Raw genomic sequence first — 26,156 nt, 5'->3', positions numbered from 1 at the left:
AGCATTGATATAATTGATTATAAAAAATTAAAAATTTGATATCATAGAAAGGGATCATAAAGGAAAAAGAGATGCCACAAACTGGAAAAGATATTTGCAATACACATAACCAACAAAAATACAGTATCCGTCATGTATAAAAATCAATAAGGAAAAGACAATAACAACAGAAATGTGGTCAAGAGACACAGATACTTCTTGTGGGCAAGAAGTATCACAGAATATGAAAGTAAATAACTCAAACATATAAAAAGATATTCATTAGTAATCAAGAAAAAAATTAAAACCATAATTATATAACATTTCACATCTGCTATACCAGCAGAAATTTAATATCAACTTTATATCAAATGTTGACAAGGATATAAAGCAACAGGGGCTCATATACTGCATGTAGGAGTATATATATTGTTACAAACACTTTGGAAAATCTTCTGGCATTATTCAGTTAGTTTGATGTTGCTCAGACCCCAGGACCCAGCAAATCTACTCTTAGGAATAGGTTCGGGAGTTTTTCCCAAGAGAAAATCCTGCATATGTGTAGCATGAGAACTTTACAGGACTGTCCATGACTGTGATATCCTAGCAGCAGGAAACTGGAAACCACCCTAATGCCTACCAACCAGAAAATGGATAAATTCATATTCATGTCATAGGAAACTATGCAGTAGAGAAAATAACTACAGTAATACACATTAACATGGCGACTTTCACAAATAATTTTGAGCTCAAAAAGTCAAAATCAAAATATATCTTCTATGTCTATAGAAGTTAAAAAAATGTGAAACTAAAAATATATTGTTGAAGGGTACTGTATTTTTCCATGTATAATGTGCACCCACGTTTTTGGGCCAAACTTTCAGGAAAAAAAACTTTTGTTTTAATTTTCTAAGTTATTTATTTACTTATTTATGTTTAGAAACAAAACTGATTATCGTATTCCAGGGTACCATTTTGCATACAGATATTGTTATTACTTTCTAGAGTTATACTTTTAAATGCATAAGCATAAATAAAAGAATTAAAAACATTTATGTAGACACAGAATTAGTACTACCCACATATAATGCAAATCCTTATTTTTCCTTCAAAAATTTGGGCAAAAAAGTGTGCATTATATATGGCAAAATACGGTGTATCCATCTGTGGTAAACTATCAGGGAAAACAAAGGAATGATGAACACAGAATTCAGAAGAGGCATCACCTCTGGCCGATGGGGGACGGGAGGGAGTCAAGACATGAGGCTTCATATGCATTGGCCTTGTTCTATTTCTCAAGCTGGGTAATGATCTGTGGGTACTTATTTTATTATTATTGTTAAAACTGCACATATATATTCTATAATCTCTTTTCTACTTCACTATATGTCATAATAAAATATATTTAAAAGTGTGCTATTGGGAGTGCTGATGAGGGAGCATTTCTGAATGTGGGTTGAAGGGGAAGGGAGAGGTAGGAACCAGTGAAGGCTTCACGGGGTTGTCAGACTGGTCCTGAAAGATGAATAAGGTTCTAAGGATAGAAATAGAGAGGAAATTCTTCTTGGGAAGGAAAAGGATGAGCAAGAATGAAAGTGTGATAGCAGCATGTACCATCAATATTTCCATTGTGGGAATGGAAGTAGAAATTGGGGGAATGGACTAGCATACAGGGATGGAAAGTTGCACTCGGACAGACTGTAGAAGGTATGTGTGTATGTTTTGTTTTTTTTTTTAATTTAAGAAAAACAATACAAAAGCAAAACAAGAAAAAAACTTAACCTATTTAAAATCTTATCCTGCAAACAAAAGTGTGTTGTTGAAAACTTTTGAGGAGATGAGATTTGATTATATCTGCGATTTAGGAATATGATTTTGGTGGTAGTGTGAAGCATGAACGGGGGAAATTAGAGGCAGTTGGGGCCCATCTGGCTGCTGGAATAGGATAACAGCAGCAGTCCCTGACCTTTTTGGCACCAGAGACTAGTTTCCGGAAGACAATTTCTGCACAGACTGGGGGTGGGTGGGAGGTGGGGTGGGGTGGGGATGTTTCAAGAACATTACATTCAAGTTCACCTGCCTCAGTGAGGCCTGGCTCCAAACGGGCTCAGAGGTTGGGGACTCCTGGATAACAGGATAATGAAGTTGAATGTCAGTGTTGTGGTCATGGAGTGAAAGAGAGAATGCATAATTTGGGATCTGACTTCAGTTTCCTTACTGTATGTGTCCATTTCCAGAAAGACCCAGGTGGAAGCAAAGCAATCTGTAGTGGCTTCCTTCAGCCAGACCCCACTCAGAACTGAGCACACTCCGGAGTTCAGCAGCTACTTTTGAGCATTAACTCAACAGCTTTGTCCCAATTCCCATTCATATCAGTTTCCCTCTGGAGCTAGGAAGGCAATATTTGAAAATGACCCAATATTCAATATTCAATATTTTTTAACCCTTCTCTTTTCTTGTTAACATTTGACATTAACTTCCCTTTCTTGGCTCAGTTACTCTTCTCAAGGTCTGATACACAAGCAGAGTAATGCTAAGGGGTTGCGAAGTCTCCTTTGTTTCCTTCAGGAGACTAGTATTGCTGACAGTGTCCTAAGGACCAGTGGTAGAATCATCCTTCTGGCAGATAATCACATAAAGATGTCAGACACCGAGATGGCATAATGTCAAGAACTAGTGGCTGGATTGAAATGGAAAACAAGTGCCTCGAACATCCACCGAGTGGCCTGAAACTCAGGTCAGGCATTCGGGAAAGATGTCAGACCACCTTTCCCAAAGTAGACTGAATAATGAGACAAGACTGCCTTGGCCTATGGGCTGTTTTGCACAGGATCAAGAAGAGGTGAAGGCTTCCAGTGTAAAGAAGAAGTACCTATTGAAAAACAATTATCTTGTGAAGTTGAACCACCCAGGAGTGAGACACAGTAATGATTTTTTCATCCTGGAGAAGGGGGCAACCCTGTTCTATAGGCAGGAGCAGGGGCCATTTCTGTGTCAACGTGCAGATGTTCAGAAGCACAGCAGGGAAAGCAGGGGTCCTGGTTTCAGGGTGGTGTACTGCCAAAGAGGCAACGCACGGGGATGCTTCAGAGAAGAATGGGAATGCCTGGAATCACATCTGAATAATACAGAATGTGGCTCTTGATGTCTTCTGAATTGCTCCGCCATGCAAACAAACCCTGTGTGAATCAAGATCAAGATGTATTTCATGGCCTGTTTTTCTGAATGAAGTAGAGAAGTGGAGTGGTAGACCGGGCCAACTGAGTGACCCTCTGCTCACCCACCAGAAGAGCCTTAGGTCTGGGGGAGACATGGAATGGCTATTCATAGATAGTGGAAAGACATTTCATAAATTTTATAGACAAGAAAATTTGATTTATTCTCAGATAAAAACCAAGAAATGATGGCTTAGTATAAAAGAGAAAACTCTATTTACAAGTCTTCCCCTCAATGAAGAGGCTAGCAAAATATGTTTTTCATGTCACAGCAGTGGTCTGTAAACTTTTCTATTCTTTTCCATAGGCAAAAAAAAAAGTATGAATAATTAAAATGCAAAGATTCTCCTCACTTCTAATTTGTTCAATTTCTACTCTTTCACAACCAAGATGCAATCCTAGTACTAACCTTTTGATTCCATAACAAACCTTTAACTAGTCCTTATGGGAAGCTGCTTTTGAAATGGTTCAAAGTTGGGCAGCCAACAGAAGAAAGAGGGGAGAGAAGTGGAGCCCTGCCTGCATGGCATAATGAACCTGAATAACTGACAATGGAGTCCAAGGCCAGCAGCTGGCTCTGCTCCCTATGGCTCCCTTCTCTAATCAAGACAATGCCCTCCCTCATTCCCGAAAGGAGCTCGTGTAACTCATTTAACAGTGTTCAGGTCAGACTCTGAAAAGAAAGAGGTAATGGATTTGATCTTTTTGAGAGGTTTTTCTTTTCCTTGATAAAAGGCATGGAGCCGAATCAAACCATAAAGGAAAACTTCACATTTGCAGGCGATCTGAAGGGTGATTCAGAGGGATGGCTGAGATACGACCGCACAGCTGAGTGACAGGGGCTGTGATGACACATGCATACTTTATGCAGAGATGAGCTTTTTGTGTTTACTGAGTGTCAGCACCCGGAGGTGAGGAAACTGGGGATGCTTCTTGCATGCAGGGCCCCTGGAAATCTATGCAAGCCCAGACAACTACTTTATTTCTCCAGTGGACTACTTTAATCCTCTCTTATGTACTTGTTATCTTTTTTTCTCATGCTCTGGGTCCTCTTAGCTTGTTTATCTCCATTGACCTGACTGGGTTCAGTTCTGCAGAGTTTGACAATTCTGCCAAACTCTGGTTTTCCTGTCATTTGATTAATTGCACTGCCTTCCTGTATACTTTTTCCAAAAGCTCCAGCAGACCTGTCTTGTAACCCTTTATTCTGTCATGTTTTGCATCCCTCGTGCTTTGGAAGTCCTTCATTATTTTCTGCTTGACCTTATCATATTTTATTTTCTTATTTCCATTCTTACCTTGTCATTTACATTTGGTGATAGGGAGTTTATGCATGGGGAAAACAACACTCAAAATGTCACATAGTTCAAGATTAAAGGCACTAAAAAAAGAAAGGCATATAAGGTTTTACATACACCCCTTCACTGATACTACAAAATCTGTAATAGTTAAATACACCTAAAAGAGGACAGTGCATTTTCAGTGAGGCACTAGGGCGAAGTTAGACTGAATTTGCCTCATATATTCATATTCTCAGTTATTTATGAAATCCCTTGTTCTGGTTCATCAGGTGCTTTTGTTGCCATGAACTGAGTGAGCATGGCTAGTTAACCTGCAGAGCTGGGAAACACACCTGCAGTGTTCTGCTCTGCAATGGCTTCTGTTCATATATTCATTCAGCAGGAAATGTTTACTAAGTGCTCACTATGTGCCAGGCTCAGTGTTGGGCACTGGAGTGCAATGGGGAGCACAGGGCAACATGTTTCCTGCTCTTACAGAGTTTATATCCTGGAGAGACAGACCTTATAACATAACCCCCCACACACAAATGTACAGAAGATGTGAGCCAATGACAGGTGGGTATGATTTAAGTGTGGAGAAGACTTCTCTGGGGAGGAGATGCAGGAGCTGGACAAAGAGGACAAGGGGAGTCACTCAGGTGAAGAGAAGAGGGAAGAGCATATCAGGAGGAGGGACCAACCTGTGCAAAAGCCCTGTGAGCAGGAGGAGGCACGGTGAATTATCGGAGACTGAGAGGTGGGGTGGTGGGGTGATGGAAAGCAAGAAGAGCCTCTGGTGAGTTGAGTCAGGGAGGGAGGCAGGCCAGAACACACAGGGCAACAACAGTCTTGTGATGGATCTCATCTTTCCCCTGAAAGAAATGGGTGCCACTGCAGGATTTTAAGCAATGGGCAGTAGACCAGATTTTATTTTGAGAAAGAACCATCTTATCTAATGGACTGGATGAGTGGATGGGGGAAGAGAGGGAGGCAAATGCAAGTTGATTAGTATTTGAAAGATTTCATAGCCTCTTAACATACACACTTAAAACATGCATTGTTTATATTTGAACTCAGAGTATTGAGTGTTTTAATAGAAGTATAGGTCTTGGGGAGAAAAGGGTGGGGAAGAATAGAGAAGGAAAGTCAGGAATATTGAACTAGGCACTTTGCCCTTTCTTGAACATATAATTCCCATTTTACAGATGAATAAAATTAACTGTCAAATAACTTGCAGAATATGATGACATGCTATCATTCTATGAGTTGCTAAGGCTGATTCAACTGGTCAGGACACTCCTGCCTCCCCATCCAATGTTCACACCTGAACCTGACCAGAGTAGGCCTGGTATTAGGTTATAGAACTATAGAGCAGATAGCCATAAAGCCTGTGATGGGGTAGCTTGTCCAAGGTCAGAGCTAGATAGCCAGTGAGTTGCTGAGCCAGTATTTGTATATCAGGTTTGCCAGGATCCTACTCTTTTTATTGTCTGGTGTTTCCTTAAAGTAGAAGAATAAACTGTGGGAAAAGGAAAGGGACTGAGATAGGACATGGGCTAGGAAGTTACTAAGATCAGGTAAGAATTTCCTTCTAAGCTAGTCTTCAGGGTAAGGAAGAAACTGAGTGAGTCGAAGAGACAATGAAAGTATCTTAGCCAATTGGAAATGAATGAAAAGGATGTAGTTCTTCAACATGTGTCAATGACCAGAGGCTTCAAACTGAGTTAGATCCATTGATGAGTATATTTTACTGTTTTTTTTACCCATCTATTTCTTGCTGAGAAATTTTGTGCATGAGAGTTGCTTGTTGCTAAGGGAGACAGCCTCACTGCTTTGTTTCTCCACATCCAAGGGCAAATTAATTCAAGATAGTATGTCATGCCATTCAAGTTCAAAGTCAGGATGTGAGCAAGACATGATGAGGGCTCTTTCCCAAATTCAAGCAGCTAGGCAGGCTCACACATTTATAGCCCAGACAAGCAAACTTAGTCCTGTGGAAGATAGGGCGGGGTTCTACTGAGCAGTCACCAGGAATCTGCACACTACTACATGTGTCCCCTCCCAGAGCAGACCATTCTGTAGATCTGGAAGGAAATAACAAACATGAAGTAATTTGAGCTACCAAAATAAGTTTGCTAGAAGTGAAAGCCATCTTTGAAATTTTAAATGCAAAGATGAGTCACAAGACCAAAAGTTTACATGGATTTTTCTCAGCGAGCACATTTCTAAGGCATTTGGAACATTTCTGCATTAGTCTCTTCTGAAAGTATACCAGGGCATATGAGAACATTTTTGACTGGCTGTATTGGTCCCTGACCCTGCTGGCGTAGGAACTACTTTACCCTTTCCTGCTCACAGCCTTTCCACCTTCCCCTTGCTCTGCTATCTGTTTGCAACAGATGACAAAAATAGGGAAGCTGTGAACCTCACATTCCCTGTAGACTTGTTTTGTTAGGCCTGCACAGAATTTTAAATTAAAAAAATTTTTCAAGATTGGTTAATTTTTAAAAATACAATTTTTTTTTTAAATTTCAAAATCTCAGAGGGAGGAAGCCAGCATTCCCACTGATCAACAGTTGGCCTAGGTTGGTAGTGGCTGCTCCTCAGGAGCTAGGGCTCTCCATTCTTCATGCATTTCTGTTCCCTGTCCAGCCCCTGCAGGCATGTGAGTTTGTGACCATCCCCATGTTTGCGAGACTGTGGGCCCAACAGAGCCGCTACAATGTTGAGGTGGCAACATGTGGCAGAGGATGAGGAGGAGACATATTTCTCTCCACCCAGAACCCAGTAGCATGCATATCACAAGGGCTGGAAGACTTGGGGCCACCCAGAGACAGTCTCTTGGCTGTGAAGTTCTCAGGTAGGGCTGTAGCAGTGGCAAGGACTCATCAGTGGCTTTGTGGGTCCCCTGCCCCACACAACTGGGACTGGAGTTGGAGGAAGGAGAGGAGTTGTACCACAGGATACTGCAGTGGGCACATGGAAGGCACCCTCTGGGGCTCCTACCAGGAGACACTGAGGGGGAGACTAATTGCAGGTTCTAAGACAGAACAGTTTTAGCAACCATGATTTGGTCATTGAAGATAAATGTGACTTAAACTTCTGTTTCTAATAATATGGTGGATTAGATACCCTGAGTGACCTTACCACTGCTGGACAGGCAAGGAAGTAAAGAATCTTCTGATTCTTTACAAAAGCAAAGTGAATGCAGGACTCCCGAAAGGAAAACAAGTGCCAAAAGGACCTTTTACCCAGAAAGTAGCTGCTAATTCCTGGGAAACTTGTTTCTGGTTTGAAAACTGGGCAACAAGGATAGAAAAGACAGCTTCAGGGCTACAAAGAAGGAGTCTAATAGGAGATCCTGCATGAATTGGAACCCCAAAGACTATTAAAAAAAAGGTGAAAAAGAATAAAAAGAGTGAGATAAAAATAGCCACACTAATAGAAAAGAGACAGAATAATAGAATTAAGTAAAAATATTAGTAATCAAAATTATTGTGAGTTGACTAAAATGATCTAAATAAGATATATTGTTAAAAATACAATATCCAGCTGCATAGACCAGAGAAACACAAAAATAAGGATACAGAAGGGTTTAAAGCAAAAGATAAGAGAGACATACCAAAGAAACCTAGTATACTATTTACAACATTATTTTGTCTTGGAAGTAGAAAGTATTGACATAGATATGGTAGGTTACTGCATAATGTATTGGGTTGGCCAAAAAGTCCATTACATTCTTTTCCATAAAATAAAAAACACATTTTTGATTTTTATTAATAACTTTACTGATTTGGATATTTTGAGCAAGTCAGCTATCACTTGCTATTGGGTTCCAGTGGGTAGAGGTCAGGGGTGCTGCTAAACATCTTCCAATGCAAAGACAGCCCTACAGCAAAGAATTATTTGGCTAAAATGTCAAAAGTACCAAGAAACTTCCCAAACCACTTTTGACATGGTAGATCAGTTATAGCACCTTGTCCGTACACTGCATGAATCTGTTTTTTGTGTGTGTATGTTTCAGTTGCATTTTTACATTTCTTGAAATAATAAAGCATAACACACCGAAAATATTGTATATTTTCTTCTATCTTCAATATTAAAATGGCTACACAAAAATTCACCAATTTTGATAGGTTTTTAAAAAATGCACACTGATATTTCAGTTGTCACAATACAATCTAATGAAGTTGTTTCAAATGAAGTTAAAGACAACTAAGCACTACTAGATCCATCCCATGGGTAAAAAAATGTAACAGACTTTTGGAACAGCCCAATGAAAGATGCAATTCACCTGGAAAATATAACAAATATCTGAGTACCAAATAACATCACTTTAAAACATATGAAGTAAAAATATATAGATAAAAAGAAACTTTAAAAAATCATTAGTAAAAGAAGTTTTAAAGCACGTAGGTCTAGCTCAATATATCGTAGATCAAATAGATAAAAATTAGTAAAAATATGGAATATTTGAATAATACAATAATCAAACTTTAACCAATGAACACATTTATAGAACAACACTGCACTCAACAATTATAGAATTCACATTCTTTGCAAGCACACATGGGTCATACTGAAAAAATTAGACACATGTGAGGCCATAAAAAGCAAGACCTAACAAATCTGAAAGAATGATGACAATGGAATTACACTAGAAATCAAGAATGTACAACTAACCTGAAAACCCCCATACATTACAAAATGTAAAATAAAACTACCTTCTAAATAACCCATGAGTCAAAGAAAAAAGTCATAGTGGAAATTGAATGCATTCAGAACTTAAAGTAATGAAAATACTACATATCAAAACTACAGCCTTAAATCCACACATTATTACTAGAAATGAAGAAAACCTGTGACCTACTGATCTAAGCACCCAATTTAAAGAGCAAGAAAAATAAGAGTAAACCCAAAGAACATGAAGAGAGAGAAATATTAAATATAAAAAGCAGAAATCAATAGGTAAGACAACAAAAATGTAGGCTGGTTCTTGGAAAGAATTCAAAATAGATCTCTAGCATGATGAATAAAGAAAAATAGAAAGAATACACACATAAACAATAGTTAAATTTAAAAAATGGATATAAATACAAATGTTTCAAACATTAAAAATATAAGAAGATATTATAACAACTTTGAAAAACTGAAGTGAAATAGATAAATTATTAGAAAAGAGAAATTTATCAGAATCTACTCTAGAACAGAAAACTTGAAGAATACACCAATTACTACAGAAAAGTAATTAGTGGCTTAAAATTTTCACATGAAGAAAACATTCTAGGCCTGGATGGATTCACAGGTGTGTTCTACCAGATATTTAAGAACAATTCTGACTTATATAACCTTCCTGATGACAACAACAGTAATGACAACAACAAAAAGGATGATTTTTCTCTCTTTGTAATGAGTGTTTTTCTGTCTAGCATAGAATGAATCATTCAAGGGCACTACGGGAAAAGTGTAGGCTAATCTTACTCAAGAACATAGATACAAATATCCTAAAGGAAATATGAGAAAACTAAATTGACCAATGCATAAAGAAATACATCATAAATAAGCAGGGCTAGGAATTCTGACCAAGATGGAGGCATAGATAGATACACTGTGCATCCTCGAACAACCAAAAGAAGGACAACAACAAATTTAAAAACAAAAAACAACCGGAACTGCCAGAAAATCAAATTGTATGGAAGTCCGACAACCAAAGAGTTAAAGAAGAGACATTCATCCAGAGTGGTAGGAAGGGTAGCTGGAGCAGAGAGGACTCACAGCAAGATGGTGGCTTGTGGATTGGGTGGTCCCACAATTGTGTGCAGATAAAGTGGGAGGAACAAGTGGGGAGTAAGGCAGACTGCATAACCTAGGGTTCCAGAGCTGGGAAATAAAGCCTCAAAACCTCTCAATGAAAAAACCTGTGGGGGTTGCAGCAGCAGGAGAAACTCCCAGCCTCAAAGGAGAGTTTGTTGGAGAGACCCACCAGGGTCCTAGAATGTACACAAACCCACCCACCTGGGACTCAGCACCAGGAAGGCCCAATTTGCTTGTGGGTAGTGGAGGAAGTGACTGAAAGCCAGAGGAGAGAGCCCGGCAAGTGTCATTGTTGCCTTTTGGACCCCTCCCCCACATACAGAGCCACAACTCAGCAAAGTAGGTTGTCCACCCTGGCAAATACCTAAGGCTCCACCCCTTACTACATAACAGGAGAGGTAAGACAAAAAAAGAAAAAAAAAAAAGCCCAAATGGAAGAACAGATCAAAGCTCCAGAAAAAATGCAACTAAGCAATGAAAAGATAGCCAACCTATCAGATGTATATTTCAAAGCACTGGTAACTCGGATGCTCACAGAAATGGTTGAGTATAGTTGCAAAATAGAGGAAAGGGTGAGGGCTTTGAAAAGTGAATTAAAGGAAAATGCACAGGGAACCAACAGTGACCGGAAGGTAACAGGGACTCAAATCAATGATTTGGAGCAGAAGGATGAAATAATATTTTACCAGAACAGAATGAAGAAATAAGAATTCAGAAAAAATGCGGAGAGGCTTAGGAATCTCTGGAGAAACTTAAAACATTCCAACATCCAAATCATAGGGGTGCCAGAAGGAGAAGAGGAAGAGCAAGAAATTGAAAACTTATTTGAAAACATATTGAAGGAGAACTTCCTTAATCTGGCAAAGGAAATAGACTTCTAGGAAGTCCAGGAAGCTCAGAGAGTAGTCCCAAAGAAGTTGGGCCCAAGGAGGAACACACCAAGGCACATCATCATTACATTACCCAAGATTAAAGAGAAGGACAGAATCTTAAAAGTGGCAAGAGAAAAGGAGAGTTATATACAAAGGAGTTCCCATAAGACTATCAGCTGATTTCTCAAAAGAAACCTTGCAGGCAAGAAGGGGCTGGAAAGAAGTATTCAAAGTCATGAAAGGCAAGGACCTATATCCAAGATTACTCTATCCAGCAAAGCTATCATTTAGAATGGAAGGGCAGATAAAGTGCTTTTCAGATAAGGTCAAGTTAAAGGAGTTCATCATTACCAAGCCATTATTATATGAAAAGTTAAAGGGACTTATGTAAGGAAAAGAAGATCAAAAACTATGAACAGTAAAATGACAACAAACTCACAACTATCACCAGCCAAACCTAAAGAAACAAAACAAATTAAGCAAATAACTAGAACAGGAACAGAATTACAGAAATGGAGATCACATGGAGGGTTATCAGTGGGGAGGGTGAGGGAGGAGAATGGAAGAAAAGGTACAGGGAATAAGGAGCATAGATGGTGTACAAAATAGACAGGGGGAGGTTAAGAATAGTATAGGAAATGTAGAAGCTAAAGAACTTATATGTACAACCCATAGACATGAAATAAGGAGGGGGGAGAGGGGGCGTGTAGGGTGGAGAGGAATAAAGGGGGGAAAATGGGACAACTGTAATAGCATAATCAATAAAATATAAATTTTTTAAAAATTAGCAGGGCTTATCTGGAAAAATCAAGAGTGATTTAACATAAAAAAGTCATTAATATAAGTCATTTTAATTAGCAGATTAAAGAAAAATGATCATATGATACTTTCAATGGATTCAGAAATAGTACACACAATTCAACATTTATTCATGTATACTTTCTAGTGAACTAATAATGGAAGGGAACATTCTTAATCTGGTAAAGGCTATATAAACTCATTAAGCATGTTTAATGGTGAAATGTTAAAAACATTCCCTTTAAGATTAGAAATAAAACAAAGAGTGCTTGCTTTGACTATTTCTATTCAGCTTCATGCTGGAAGTAAGTAAATGCAGTAAAGTTAAAAATACTGAGTAAATGCAGTAAAATTAAAAAATAAACAAAAGACTATAAAGGAAGACATAGAACTCGCAGTTGCAGAAAATGTGATTATGTATGTAGAAAATTCAGTAGTAGCTACAGATAAATTATTTGAAATAATAAGCAAGTTTAATAATTTTCCATGATACAACTGATCAATATATAAAAATCAATTTTTTTCTATTTACTGATAACAAAGAGTTTATTTCAATGTTGCATTAGAATATTATATACAAGAGCAAAAATAAAATATACAAAGTTCCTAGAATTAATCTAGCAAAATATTTTCAGGTATGTTATGGGAAAAACTATAAAACTTTGAGCAGTTTATGGAAAACCTAAATAAATAGAAGATATCATGTTCATAGATAGAAAGTTTCAATATTATAAAGATGTAAGCTTCCCACATCAATTTACAGATTCCAAAAATCCTAATAGAAAGAGCAAATTCTAAAAACTTACACAGAAGAGCAAAAGCCCAAGAACATCTGCACACTCCTGAAGAAGGAAGATGTGTGTATGGGGACGGGGGGATGGGCAGTTTCTTCCTCAAAACTGCAGATTTATTAAAGGGTAGATGAGTATAGCACTGATGTAGGTATAGACAACCAGACCAGCAGACCACTGTAAGTAATCTGTAAACAGGCCACTGCAGGTATAGAATTTTTATTTATGTAGAGCTCTCTTTGCAGATCAGGGAGACATGATGCTGTGATAAGCGATTATCCATATGGAAAAACTGAAATTGGATTTTACCTTATTCTATACAGAGAAATTAATTCTAGGTGATTAAAGACTTAGATATAAAAAGAAAACACTATAAAACTTTTAGAAGAAGATATAGGACATCTTTAAGAATTTGAGGGAATGTTTTTTCAAGCCAACAGAGAAAGTGGAAACTGTAAAGGAAAAGGTTAAGTCAATTACACAAAAATTAAGATTTTTAAAAAATCAAAGGGCATCATAAAGAAACTGATCTTTATGTATAATAAGGGAAACTGTTTTTACATTGCTGGTATGAATATAAATTATATCACCATCTAGGAAAATATTTTTGTGTTATTTAGTTAAGTTAAATATGTGACTGACTAGGTTTATGTCTCGTCTAGAGAAATTCTTGCCCATGAGCTGCACGAAATATGTACAAGAATTGTCAGTTACAAAAACTGGAAATAACCCAAATATCCATTGACAGAGGAAGTCTTAAATATCTGTAGATAACTATTATAGACCATAGCTTATTCGTACAATGGGGTAATTTAAAGCAGTGAAAATAAACTATAGCTTTATGTATCAACTTGGATGAGTCTTATAACACAAAGTATAAAAAAGCAAACCACAGAGAAGAATCTGTACAGCATGACTCATTTATATAAAGTTCACAAAGTGCGTAAAACTATTACTAGATGATATAGCTGAGAGATACAAACATATGTGGTAAAACTAGAAGGAATGGCAAGTGTTTACTTAGGGCAATGGTTCCCTCTGGGGCTGGAGAGTAGGAGGAGAGTGGAATCATGGGAGACTGGTAATGTTTTTTAAGCCAGGTTATGGGTTCATGGGTGCTTGAACCATAGTTAGTGTTTATACCTATTACATATGTTAGAGATATTCTTCTAAATAGTTTTATGCTTGGTAAAAACTGTATGTAAAATGAAACACTTTCATTTTGTAATCACAGGCTAGTCCTGGCATCATAGAAGGTGGGTGACAGATTCAAAAGAAGCTGCTATCAGGGAATTTTGTTTTTCATTAAAAAAGATGAGTAAACAATGTTTTTTACACATTGTTCAGCCTAACGAAATGTTTTAGGTTATTCCAAAGCCCACTGCAGGCAGCCTTTTGCATCATAATGAGCCTCAGGAAGAAGGTAAACTATTTTATGAATAAATATATGTGATGCTAAGTAGGCATATATAGCTGTTATTACACAGCTGTTAAGGTGATGTGGTTAAAAATATTCTTTTTAAATAATAGAAATGTATTTTATGGAAATAAGGAACATACAATGGTCTCCTCTTTTCCCAGCAGGATACTTTCCAAGACCCTCAGTGGATTCCTGAAATCTTGGTAGTGCCAAACCCTGTATATATTATGTTTTTTCCTATATGTACCTTTTCACTTAAAGGAAGCATTTTACAGCTTCTCTTTGGCATATCTGAGTCGCCAGCATCAAGACTCTTGCACTTTAGGGCCATTATTAAGTAAAATAGGGTTACTTAAAGCACTAAGATACTTCCTTTGTTGGTTTGGTAACCAAGAGGGCTACTAAGGCACTACTGGGCGGGAGAGCCGACAGCATGGATATGCTGGACGAAAGGATGATTCACATCCCAGGCGGGACAAAGTGGGACATTGAGAGATTTCATCATGCTACTTAGAATGGCCTGCAATTTTAAACTTATGAATGTTTATTTCTGGAATTTTCCATTTAATATTTTCAGACCATGCTGACTATGAGTGACTGAAACTATGGAAAACAAAACATCAGATAAGGGGAATTACTGCATTTTACTTTTATAGATCAAGAAAATATTTTACTGTTTCAAGAAAATACTCAATCTCCTTTGAGATTCTCTTAACTCTGATTTTGAGATTTTTATTTAAGCACTTAGATCTACTACCCCTTCCTACCAATGTGTCTTGATTTCGTAGATTCCTTGCTTCACCGAGCTTCGATAGTAAATTATTTTGTATGTTCATTATTCTTTCCTGTGTTTCCTATTTATCTTCAGTTTTTAATTAGATTGTGTCCCTAAGAGCTTTGTACCAGAGATTTATTCATCAGTTATGAAAATTTTATTGCTCTCAACTTTGTTAGACTATTTTACAAATTTAAAAACAGCATTTTTTAAAAAAAACAGATCCATTTATATTTTCTAGTAATTTCTTACACTTTTCCATAAAATCTGAATGTCCTGTGTGTTTATCTTTTACGGTACAAGCCTTACTGAGTGACTGAAGAAAAGCAATCAGACACAATGATCACGTTTCTATTTCCCATCCCCCTTATTTTCTTCAGACAGGTTGTGTTTGGTTTTGTCTGTTCAACTTCTAATAGAACATTAACTGATGTTGAAAAATTATCTAGTAATTAAAGTCAAAACATGTTATTCTCTACCTTATTTGATAAAGTGACTATTTCATGTAATTATGACCCACATGGGTTTTCTTGGTGTTTATTCTCACTGCAGTGTCCTATTGAAATTCTAGTCCATAACATATCTTGAAATCTAAGTCCTACTCTCTTCCTACAAACTAATACCTCACTCTTTTATATTATTAAATAAAAATTAAATTCTACCTTCTGATATATTTCTCAAACCCTCTCGTCAGTTTTATAAGGTAGATATCATTCTTTCTATTTTATAGGAAATGAGGTTCAACAGAGTAGATTGACGATTTTAAGTTTAATAAAGCAAATGCATCCTGTTTGCTTATTTGGAAGATTGTGAGTGAGGCTGAGGGTTTAAAAGGTCCCCAATAGTCATATTTTTAGTAAATCTTTAAATCCATTTATTTAGATACTCATATGTTTCTGACACAGAGGTTCTGATATATAGAACTTCTTTTTTATTCATTTTTTTAAAAAGGTTTTATTTATTTCTTTTTAGAGCGAGTGGAAGGGGGGGAGCAAGAGAGGGAGAGAAACATCGATGTATGAGACAAACATCAACGTACGAGAGAAACATTGATGAAGTACCTCTTACACGCCCCCAACCGGGGATCTGGCCTGAAACCCAGGCATGTGTCCTGACTGGGAATCAAACCAGCCACCTTTCGGGTATGGGACAACCAGCCCTCTGAGCTACTCCAGTCAGGGCGAGCACGTCTCGTAAATGAGCATCTGATTGATCTTCTGAAAAGTTTCTTATCCTCTCTCCTGCATCTAGGCTTTGGTTTGTAAATTCCCTCACTACTTTCTGATCCTGGTGTGCTGTTGGTACAATCTCATATCTTGAGGAAACCAATTGTACCTTATCAGGAATTTGCCTAATCTGACATTTATTCCATCAGGTAGAAAGAAAATATTTATTTGACAAAAACGTAACTAAACATATAATGCTTTCTGAAGAGGAAAAAAAATCTTTGTCTAATTTGCCAAAGATCTCTGTTAAGATACTTTTCACTGCTGCAGGTGCCCAGGAAGACTAGTCAGGTCATTCACCCAGAACTAACTCTTGGGATATATCTGGTTGTCTATCTCGAGATTCATGAAAGAACCCCTGAGGTGGGAATATCATTGGCATTTCTCTTGGATGCCTGGGGTATCGCCTGGATGCCTAAGGACATGCTTTAAAAATACATATCTGTGCCACTGTTTCTTAGAATTCCCAGTGTAAGATGGATGTTTTAGTATCTAGTTGCCTCCTCTGCCTATCCCCCCACCCCACCACCAATGTACTGGTTTTCTTCATATTCTTAGCAAAATCTTATACTACTAAGCAGGCACATACCACCACTGTTCTACCACCAACACAAACATAAAAGACCCAGAAAGAGTCTTAGGTTCAGAGACTAACCTCTGGTGCATTAACTAAGTTTTCCAAACTAGTATTATTTACATCCCAAACCAAGGGCACAGTGACTCATTGATTGGTACGGGAAAGTATTTTTTGGAATCACCCAGTTCTTGTGTAGTCATTCCGACTTGAGCAGTTTTACTGTCCTGGGTTTATCTAAGATACGCTGCTATTACCAGATCATTACCTGGCTTTTCCTTTTGTTTCTGATCATGAAAATGGGAAAAAAATATACATGCACAGTATTTTCCAAATTTATTTGATCATGAAGTGTGTGTGTGTGTGTGTGTGTGTGAGTGTGTGTTTAGTTCGGGCATAGAAGAAATAATGCATTAAGTTTGAAGGGGAAGAAATTGTGTTGACAAGGAGAACTGTGTCTGAGTGTTTTAGAGGCTGGGAAGAACCTGGTGCTAACATCTCTTCTTGAACTTATTTTGAATGTCTAGTTCACCTGCTTTTCTCAGGAGCCTTGGGGAACTTCACAAACCAAGCCATAGTACCCATGGAGTGAACAGCCGCCTCATAAGCATCATGTGCACATACATTTAAGGTCTATATTTATCTGAGCACTAGTGGTATCAAGTAGGAACTTTATAAAGATGAAGAATGGGCCGCTAATTAATTGTGGTGTGAAATTTCCAAATCAGTAGCCTATATGTTATCCAGTTTACGTAGTAGCTTAAAATAATCATATTATTGAGTCGCACAAATATTGACTGACACTGGCCCTTGCTTAAGTAATTTAAACACATCTGTGAGTTAAGTTATTGCCAATTATTGATAAGTACTAATGAAAGTAGAAACGGTTAGTTTTAAATTTAAATGATTAAATTTTATAATAAACATGAGAACAAGATCTGAATTAATTATGTGCTATTATCAAGAACAATTATTGCAGATGCACATTACACAGATGCAAAATATTTATGTAATGCTCACAGTAGATAGTATGAGAGCCTTTAACCTTACATAATGAAGCAGCCTGTTTCCTGGACATAGAGTTTATCACCCCAGACAAATTCGCCACTGATGCTGGAACAATTTCATGAATGAGAAAAACTGCAAACATATGAATAGCAAATGTAATCCATAAACAGCAGAACAAGGACTCTTTCATCCATCTCTGCTAAGTTCTCAGCTTTATTTGAATGAGTGGAGACAAAGTCAACGTGTAAAAGCTGATCCATGGTATTTCTGTGACTTCTACGCTCTTTTTTGTTTGTTTAAATGTTAGAAATATATGTATATTGTAAACTAATCCATATTTTCTAGAACTGGGCATAGTAATTCCTTTTAGGTAGCTTGTACACACAAAGAATAGGTTGCTTCATAAAAATGGCATGGAAAAATGATGAAAGATTGCTTATTTTTATCTTTGACAAAAAGTGAAAATACTATTTCCTGGGATCCAGGTAGAGTACCCATTTTTATCATTTGCCAGAAGAAAAAGCATTTTTCATAAAATTGAGTATATGCCTACAAATTCTAAATCTGTGTTTATATGGATTTGAGGACCTTGGGTAAACCAATGGAACAGGATGGAAACCTCCTCAGACAAGATCTCGGGGGATTAACAAATCCTGAACCACATACATCCTACCCACGGCATACTGTGTAGTGACAGCCGCCCTCTAGCCCAGCAGTTCTCAGACTTTAGCAGGTATCAGGTTCTAACAGCCCAGTGGCCCCAGTCGCAGAGTTTCTGATTCTGTAGGTCTACGATGCGGCCTGAGAACTTGCAGTTGTATCACATTCCCAGGTGACGCTGATCCCTGGGAGCGCAATGAGGACCATTGCTCTGGCTTGTATTCTACAAAAGTATATTCGCATTTTTACCTAGAGCACGTCTATATGTGGGCTTCCGTGCCTTGGCCGTGTTGTGCGTGCTGAGCAGCCAGAGGCTTCAACCACTTGTTTAAGCATGTGGCCACTGTCCTGGCCCCTGTGCGGCTCAGTTGTAGCAATGTTTCTCTCCCTCCCTTCCTCCCTTCTCCTCTCTCAAAAAAAGAAATAAAGCTAAAACACATGTGGCCACTGTTTGGCATCCATACAAGCTGTCCTCTCTCACAGGCTCTGGTTCACTCCTGGCCTTCGTGCTTCATTCCTTTCACCTGCACTGCAAAGGCTGACATTATTTACCCACTTGTGAGTCGGCTTTGCAGCATGTTAAGAGAGTACCCTTCTGTTTACAGTGAAGCTGGGAACCAAGAAACCACGTGGAGGCCTATTCTAAAACCACGTGTAGAGGATGCTGGTGTTGGATAGATGAGGGGAGGGGGGCTATATCCCTCAAGTCAGCCTTAGATACTTCCCAGCTGTCAAAGCATTGTGAAGGGAGACAGAAAAACAGACACGATTTACATACTTTCTACTTTTGCTCTGTGAGAATCATAGAAGTGGAGGGCTTGGTGGAAGGAATAGCAGATTTGTTCAATTATGCAGGAGCAATTGGTTGGGAGGCTCAGCATAAGAGACCAACAATCACAGCTTTTCTGTATTAACTATACGAGCAAGAAGGGAGGACAAGAGTGAATTCTAATTTTACTTATAATCATAATTAGCCTTTATTATGTGTTTACTAATCATTTTACAGAGAGAAAGGTAGAGAGACCAACATTCTATATTGTTATCAAGTTCTGTTGTGTACCTTTAGATGATAATCAGTTCAGTTACCCATCAATCAGATGCCTCAAAGTAACTTACATTTAAAAAGCTATTCTCAGCTTACACTCTAATTGGAAAATTTCTCACTGCTATCATTTTTATAAACAACATGTATCCAAGAATCTTTGCCTACTTTTCTCCAACTGCTGCTCTCTGCCCAATATCAAAGCCCAAATATTTGGGGTGTGGGGTGTGACAAAGAATAGTCACACCCCAAATATTTCCAAAGAAACACAGAACTGTTTGATTAATAAAAGTGGGGAAAAAGCATAAGGCCAAAAATAAATTTCAAAAGATTCAATTTCAAATGGAAACTGACATCAAACCATGGAAAATAAGGGGGGGGGTGTGTTTCTTAGATTACTTTGTCCATTTTCTTTAGTTTACTCTATAGGAAAACTATGTACATATGTAAAGCACGATATTGAGATTTGTCAAGTAGAAGACTATAAGCAGGAAAATGAATGACCTAATTCTTAAATAACTTTTGGCCAAACCTTTAGAAAACTGGGTCATGAAACGAAAGAAGGTAAAACCTATGTCGTCTGTGTGCACACTCGCATGCTTCAGCGCTGCGCTAACGCCACAGCGGGTTTCTCGCAGAAGGAGGCAATTCTGTAAGAATGACTGTTCTTACCCTCATCCTTCCATTCCTTATTGCCGGTCCATCTTCTGCCAATCTCAACACGTACAAATCCATTTTGTATTCCCTTCCTCCACGAATGCTGAATCCAAATCCTTTGGCTCCTTTCTCCATGTCCACAGTGAAATAATCAAAATCCTTTGGGGTTGGGGAGAAAATGAAATAAACAATTGTTTAACATCAAAGAATCTTCTGTAGTCAGTCAGTCCCTCTGTTCTTCTCTCCCGTGTAATGTGTTCCAAATGACACGGTATTGAGACATAATCTGACTTCAATCTAGCAAAAGGCAAGACAAAGTTCCAAAGGTTTGAGCAGGTCAGAACACAATTTCCTCGGTCATTGGAAGAACTATTGTGTAGCTTGTTTACTTTGGTGTTTATCAGTGCACTTGGTTAACATGTAATCACTAAATACAGGCCTGGGTAAAAATTCTCTTTCCTTTGAGTTTTCTTATTCATTGCTGTGGAGCAGTATAAATAAACATACCAGTCCTGTGTATGTGCACATATGTGTACATGTGTGTAAATGAGAGGTTTGCTCATTAGAAAAAAGAATGCAGTGACTCCCTGTTCTCGAAACTACTGAATATCAAGTTGTAGTGTTCACCACCAATTTGTCTTTCACATAAAATGCAGCATGTCCAAGATTTCCTGACCTTCACTGTTCTTAAAATTTGGGGAGATAAAGGTGATTTTTAATCCTAAATGAAACACAATTAATTGGCTATAGTTGAAATTGTATTTAATTTGTATCTTGGTCTCTAGTTGCCAGGTATTGAGTATTTATTAGATACCAAGCTCTGGTCTAAGCACTTTTCATAAATGTTGAGTCCTCACCATAGCCTGTAGGGAAGACCCTCCCTTCAGGAAACTGGAGCTCAGAGTGTTTATGGAAGTATCCATAAGACCCATCTAACATGGACAAACCATTATAAGAACTACTGTTGTGTCGGCAGGGACTCAGTGCTTATTACTGGCTGGCTGATGAAGCCAGGCCTGGCCTTATCTTCATGCATAGGGGCCTGGCCCTTTACCATCAAATGGGAGGTAGGGGGCAATGCAAATACTTATGGATCTAAAATACCTTCATTGTTGACATCTATAAAAATTTCTGCATTATTAGCACCCTCTAAGGTTCCAGATAAAAACATTTTTTTTCCAACTTGGACAAGGCAATATACTGGGAGTTGGCTAACTAATATTAACAAGAATTAGTTCATCCTATTACCACTCACCCACTGATTGATTGATTGTCCTTTATTCTGAAATAGATTTATTTATTCAGAGCATTTTGAGGATGTGGGTGTTACCCAGATGATATCATAACTAGGAATAGGACTTGGGCTTCCTATCTCAGAAGGGTGTTCTTTTCTCTGCCTCCCATTCTATTTCATTTTTTGTGCTTCAGGAAGTCTTGGTCCTGGGCCCCTGATGATCTCATTGGCTGCAGTACCTGGGGCTGCCTGTAGTCTGACAGAGGGTACTGCCTGGTGTCGGGGGAGTGCTGCCTGTAGTCCAGCAGTGGAGGCTGCCTGTAGTCCAAGGGTGGGGGTTGCTGGTAGTCCCCCCCTGGGGGCTGCCTGTAGTCCAGTGGGGGCTGCCTGTAGTCCGTGAAGGGAGGCTGTCGGATGTCTGGTTTCACATCTTGTCTTGCTTTTACTTCTGACCTGTAACTAAATAAATGGAAATGGGATTTACTTTCGTATCTCGGTATTTTAAGGAGGTAGAATGATTGAATGTCCTCTGGGAATGTATGCGTCACCCCTCTCGGTGGGTCTTTTGCATATTCAGGATTATGAGAAGATTAAATAAATAGTAAGTATTATTTTTCAATCTTTAACAAATACCATATTGTATACTTTTCACTTGGCTCCTTAAGCTATCAAGGTGGAAATGATGGTTCAATAAGAACTTTGTGGAAAGGACTTATGGGTAGCCCTTTCTAACTGTGGCTATTTAAAAACTCAGCAAGTCTAGGGAGTTAAGACTTACCTCTATATCCCAAAATATCAGTCTGTCTTAACACAGTAAACCAGCTCTCTGTTGCTCTGTCTGTCTCCCCTTCTCCCCACAGCACCCCCTCACACAAACACACACACATGCACACCCACCTGAGCAAACCACTACTTCACGAAAACACAATTGACGTGATCTCTAGATGCTCTACAAATACATAATTAAAGGTTATTTTAACCAGTTGGGCTTTGTCTTTTGGAGTATTTTACAGAGGAGCGATAGTAACCTATAATCATAAACTACAAGTCAAGTAGAAAGTCACTGGGTCAATGTTAAGAATACAGAGATATTATGTAGAGTTTGCGTATTAGACTATAGCTCTCAGATAAGTAACAGGAACTATCACGGTCATAAAATGGAAGAAAAGGCGAAAATGTTTATGTTCAACATTTGTCTCTTTCTTGTTTCTAGATATTTGTTACTACCAAAATTAATACAGAAACCAGAACTAGTTGTTTAGTGCTGTTTTGTGAATATAATAAACTGCTTTAAATTGAGGGGATTCCCCATTCCAAAAGGGGACTAAGATAGCCTATGCCTACCATTATGGGTACATGAATAAGGTCAATTGAAAAATTATCACCATAGTTTAGAGGGAGACCTAGTTCTGTAGTTCATTGCCCATTGCCACAGCAATAGTCACTAATAAGCTACTTAGGGATACAGGTAGATTGAAAAATACATTCTGTATAATGACAATTGTATCTAAAATTAATGTGGAGGGTTTGAGGTATTGAGAAGTTGGAAGGCAGACCTAAAATCCCTGGAATTTATTTATAAACAATTATGTATTTATTCTTACATGTTTAAAATTCAGTCACCTTCAAAGCACTCTCCATTTGATGTAATACACCCATCGAGACATTTTTCCACTGCTCAAGACAGTTTTTGAACTTCTCGATTCTGATGCCTTTTAGTGCTTCTGCCATTTTTTTGTTTCACCTCTTCCACATCAGCAAAACATTTCCCTTTGAGAACTTTTTTTACTCAGGGAAACAAAAAAACCCAAGTTGTGCCAGGTGAGATCGGGTGAATAGGGAGTGTGGGGCATGAGGGTCATGCTGTTTTTGGTCAAAAACTGCTGAACACTCAGCACAGCATGGGCAGGTGTGCCCGTAAATCACCCATAATGAAGTGGGCAAATGCACTGAAAGTCTTAAAAAAAATTCACTTAAGTTGAATGCAGCCTCTCACAACAATGCCAGCTGGTACACTGATACGGATGGGTTCCTAGAACACACACCTGGTTGGGGAAGCCTGCACTTCAAGGGGCCTGCTCTTCAGAAGATAATTCCTGTGTTTTTTTGGTCCCTTTTCATATTTAGCACCAAGGAAAAACTCAAACATTTCAGAGAAACAGGTTCAAAACCAGATGAATTTTGTGCTTTAAAACTAGGTGGTTTTTTTTTGGTTTTTTGTTTGTTTAACTGGCTTTCGGTCTCATTGATGCTGATTATATAGAGTATTTTTTAAAAAATATTCACACAAACAATTGCAGTTAGTGTAATCTAATTTGGTGAGGGCATACTGAAAGTATACAACAGTAGCTATACTTATTTGAGGTTCCTAGAAGGGGGTTAGTAATGTAGGTATTTATTTATTTATATTATTTTTCTCTTTTTTTCTTTTTTATTGACTTATTGGGGTGACATTGGTTAATAAAATTATATAGGTTTCAGGTGTACAGTTCTATAATACATCATCTATAGATTGTATTGTGTGTTCACCACCCCAAGTCAAGTCTCCTTCCATCACCATTTATTCCCCACTTTACCCTCTTCCACCTCCCCCACCCCCTTTCCCTCTAGTAATCACCATACTGTTGTCTGTGTCAGTGAGGTTTTTTCCCTTTTTTGCTTACTCCCTTCACCTGCGACCCTTCTCCTCCTGACAGCTGTCAGTCTGTTCCATGCACCCACACCTCTCTTTCCATTTTGTTTGTTAGTTTATTTTGTTCATTAGATTCCAAATATGAGTGAAATCATAGGGGACTTGTCTTCCTCTGACTGGCTTATTTCATTTAGCATAATGTTCTCCAGGTCCATCTCTGCTGTTGTGAAAGGTAAGATTCCCTTCTCTTTATGGCCAAGAAGTATTCCACTGTGTAAATGCACCACAGCTTTTTTATCCACTCATCTACTGATGGGCACTTGGCTGCTTCTAAATCTTGGTGATTGTAAATAATGCTGCAAGGAACACAGGGGTGCTTATGTTCTTTCGAAGTAGTGTTTGGGGTTTCTTCGGAAGTAAGGTAGTTATTTTAATCAACACATTGCACTCGTCCCATTTGTTACTTAACCTTCAGAAGTGACTGTGAGGTGGGTAATTTAGGCTTTGCTTTGTACCTCAGCACATTGTCCTCTCACCTTCTGAGAGTGTGCATGCTGAGAACAGAACTATTGATAATACACTCTGAATAAGATGCTTATCTTTGTACACCCATGAATGACACCAAAAGACAAGGCCTGGGTGACATTTGGTGGTGGGTGTCAGTGACTTTCTAGAAACAGTTTGCCTGGTGGTTTGGGTCACATTGTTCTAAGTCAGAGCACAGTCACTTTATTTTCGTTATCTATGTAGCATTGGCACGAAATACACATTATGTGCTCTATTTCCAACCAGATGTGTCACAAGGTGTAGCAAAAGAGGGTGAAGTGTGAGAGTTTCCCCAAAGATTACACAAATTCTTCGAAATAGTAACAGTTAAAACTGGCCAGTGTTGCCCCCATGCCTACATTCCAACACTCACACTTCTTTTGGGTCAGGATTTTATGTTGCACTGCACATTGAAGAATTCTCTAATTAAGAAAAATGCTAAATTCTTTATCGGTGCTGCTAACTTTTAAGTAAATGATACACTGGCTAGAGCAAAAGTTATATTGCTTTGAATTTGTAAAGAACTTTAAGAAAAAATTAGGATTATTTTTTAAAAATAGTATCTTCAAAGTTTCTTTGCTTATAAAAAAATGTCATTAATATAACTCCATGTAGCTGCTAATTCCATTACTAAAGAGACAAGAGATGATAAAACCAGATTGCTAGTGGTACAGGCTAGTAGAAGTTTATGGTATGAACAAGTTTTAGAACCAAGAATCACTGCCTATGTGATAGGGGATCTTATGGTGAGATATGGCCCCATGTGGGCCTTTCAAAAATTTTTTCCTGCTTTAAGCATCCAAGGTTCAAAGTCTGTGAAAGAAGTCAATTTCTAATGCTCTTCCACTGACCCTGCAATTTAAAAGGCGGCCAAATGTCAATTGCCCTTGCTGGGGAAGCTCAGCTCTTGGAATGTATTTCATAATGGCCTTTTTGTCGTTTTCAACAAATGCTTCTCCATAAATAGTGTTTTGCTTATGTTCATCTAAAAATTATTTTGTGTTTCCTGAGCAAAAACAAAAAGGATGTGAAGAGACAGATGGGTAGAGGTAAATAAGGTGTCAGTGGGAAACCCATCCAAGAGTAGATAAGACAGGTCGACAAATTCATTCACTCTAACTCATGAAATAAAAAATTGCAAGCAGATTGGCACTTTAACGTGGGAATTGGCTCAATTTGACATGTAGGTGGGCACTTCTTGTACAAACGAACTACTAGAAAATTCATACTGTGTGCTTGACATACCAACTGTCTTCGAGATATCTCTAGCCCAGAAAAAGGCAGCATTTTGCCTATACTACAATTATCTTTAAACGCAGCTAGGAAAATGGTTCCCGTATCTGTAAGATTATTGAAATTTCCTCATTCATACGCAAATTAGCCTCTCACTAACACACAGAGTTAAGTCAGGAAACCTGAGTTCCAGGGTAGGGTCCTAGAATTGGTGTGGGCATTTTCAAGCTTTTAATATTATTAAAGGAAAAACAGCTAAGAACTCTGGGCAAATTTGTTGGTGATTTTTAAAAATTTGGATCAGGCCAATCTGTTAATCCTAGAGGTAGAAAATACTTTATTCTGTGGTCAGGCAAAAATATATCCCAAAACTGTTGCTTCTGTGATAGGGTCTGAGCTC

At 38.1% G+C, this 26,156-nt stretch overlaps 1 protein-coding gene across 1 annotated transcript in view; it reads right to left on the bottom strand.

Annotated features, from left to right (window-relative positions):
• MAGI2 (membrane associated guanylate kinase, WW and PDZ domain containing 2) overlaps positions 1-26,156 on the bottom strand; it is a 1,366,741-nt gene that overhangs the window by 84,348 nt on the left and 1,256,237 nt on the right. The window contains 2 exon segments of the mRNA XM_053926810.1: positions 20,127-20,270; positions 21,585-21,804. Coding sequence (XP_053782785.1) covers positions 20,127-20,270; positions 21,585-21,804 — 364 coding nt within the window.

The sequence above is a fragment of the Desmodus rotundus genome, chromosome 6, assembly GCF_022682495.2.
Source record: "Desmodus rotundus isolate HL8 chromosome 6, HLdesRot8A.1, whole genome shotgun sequence".
Classification (NCBI taxonomy): Eukaryota; Metazoa; Chordata; class Mammalia; order Chiroptera; family Phyllostomidae; genus Desmodus; species Desmodus rotundus.
This window is presented reverse-complemented; position numbering and strand designations above follow the sequence as displayed.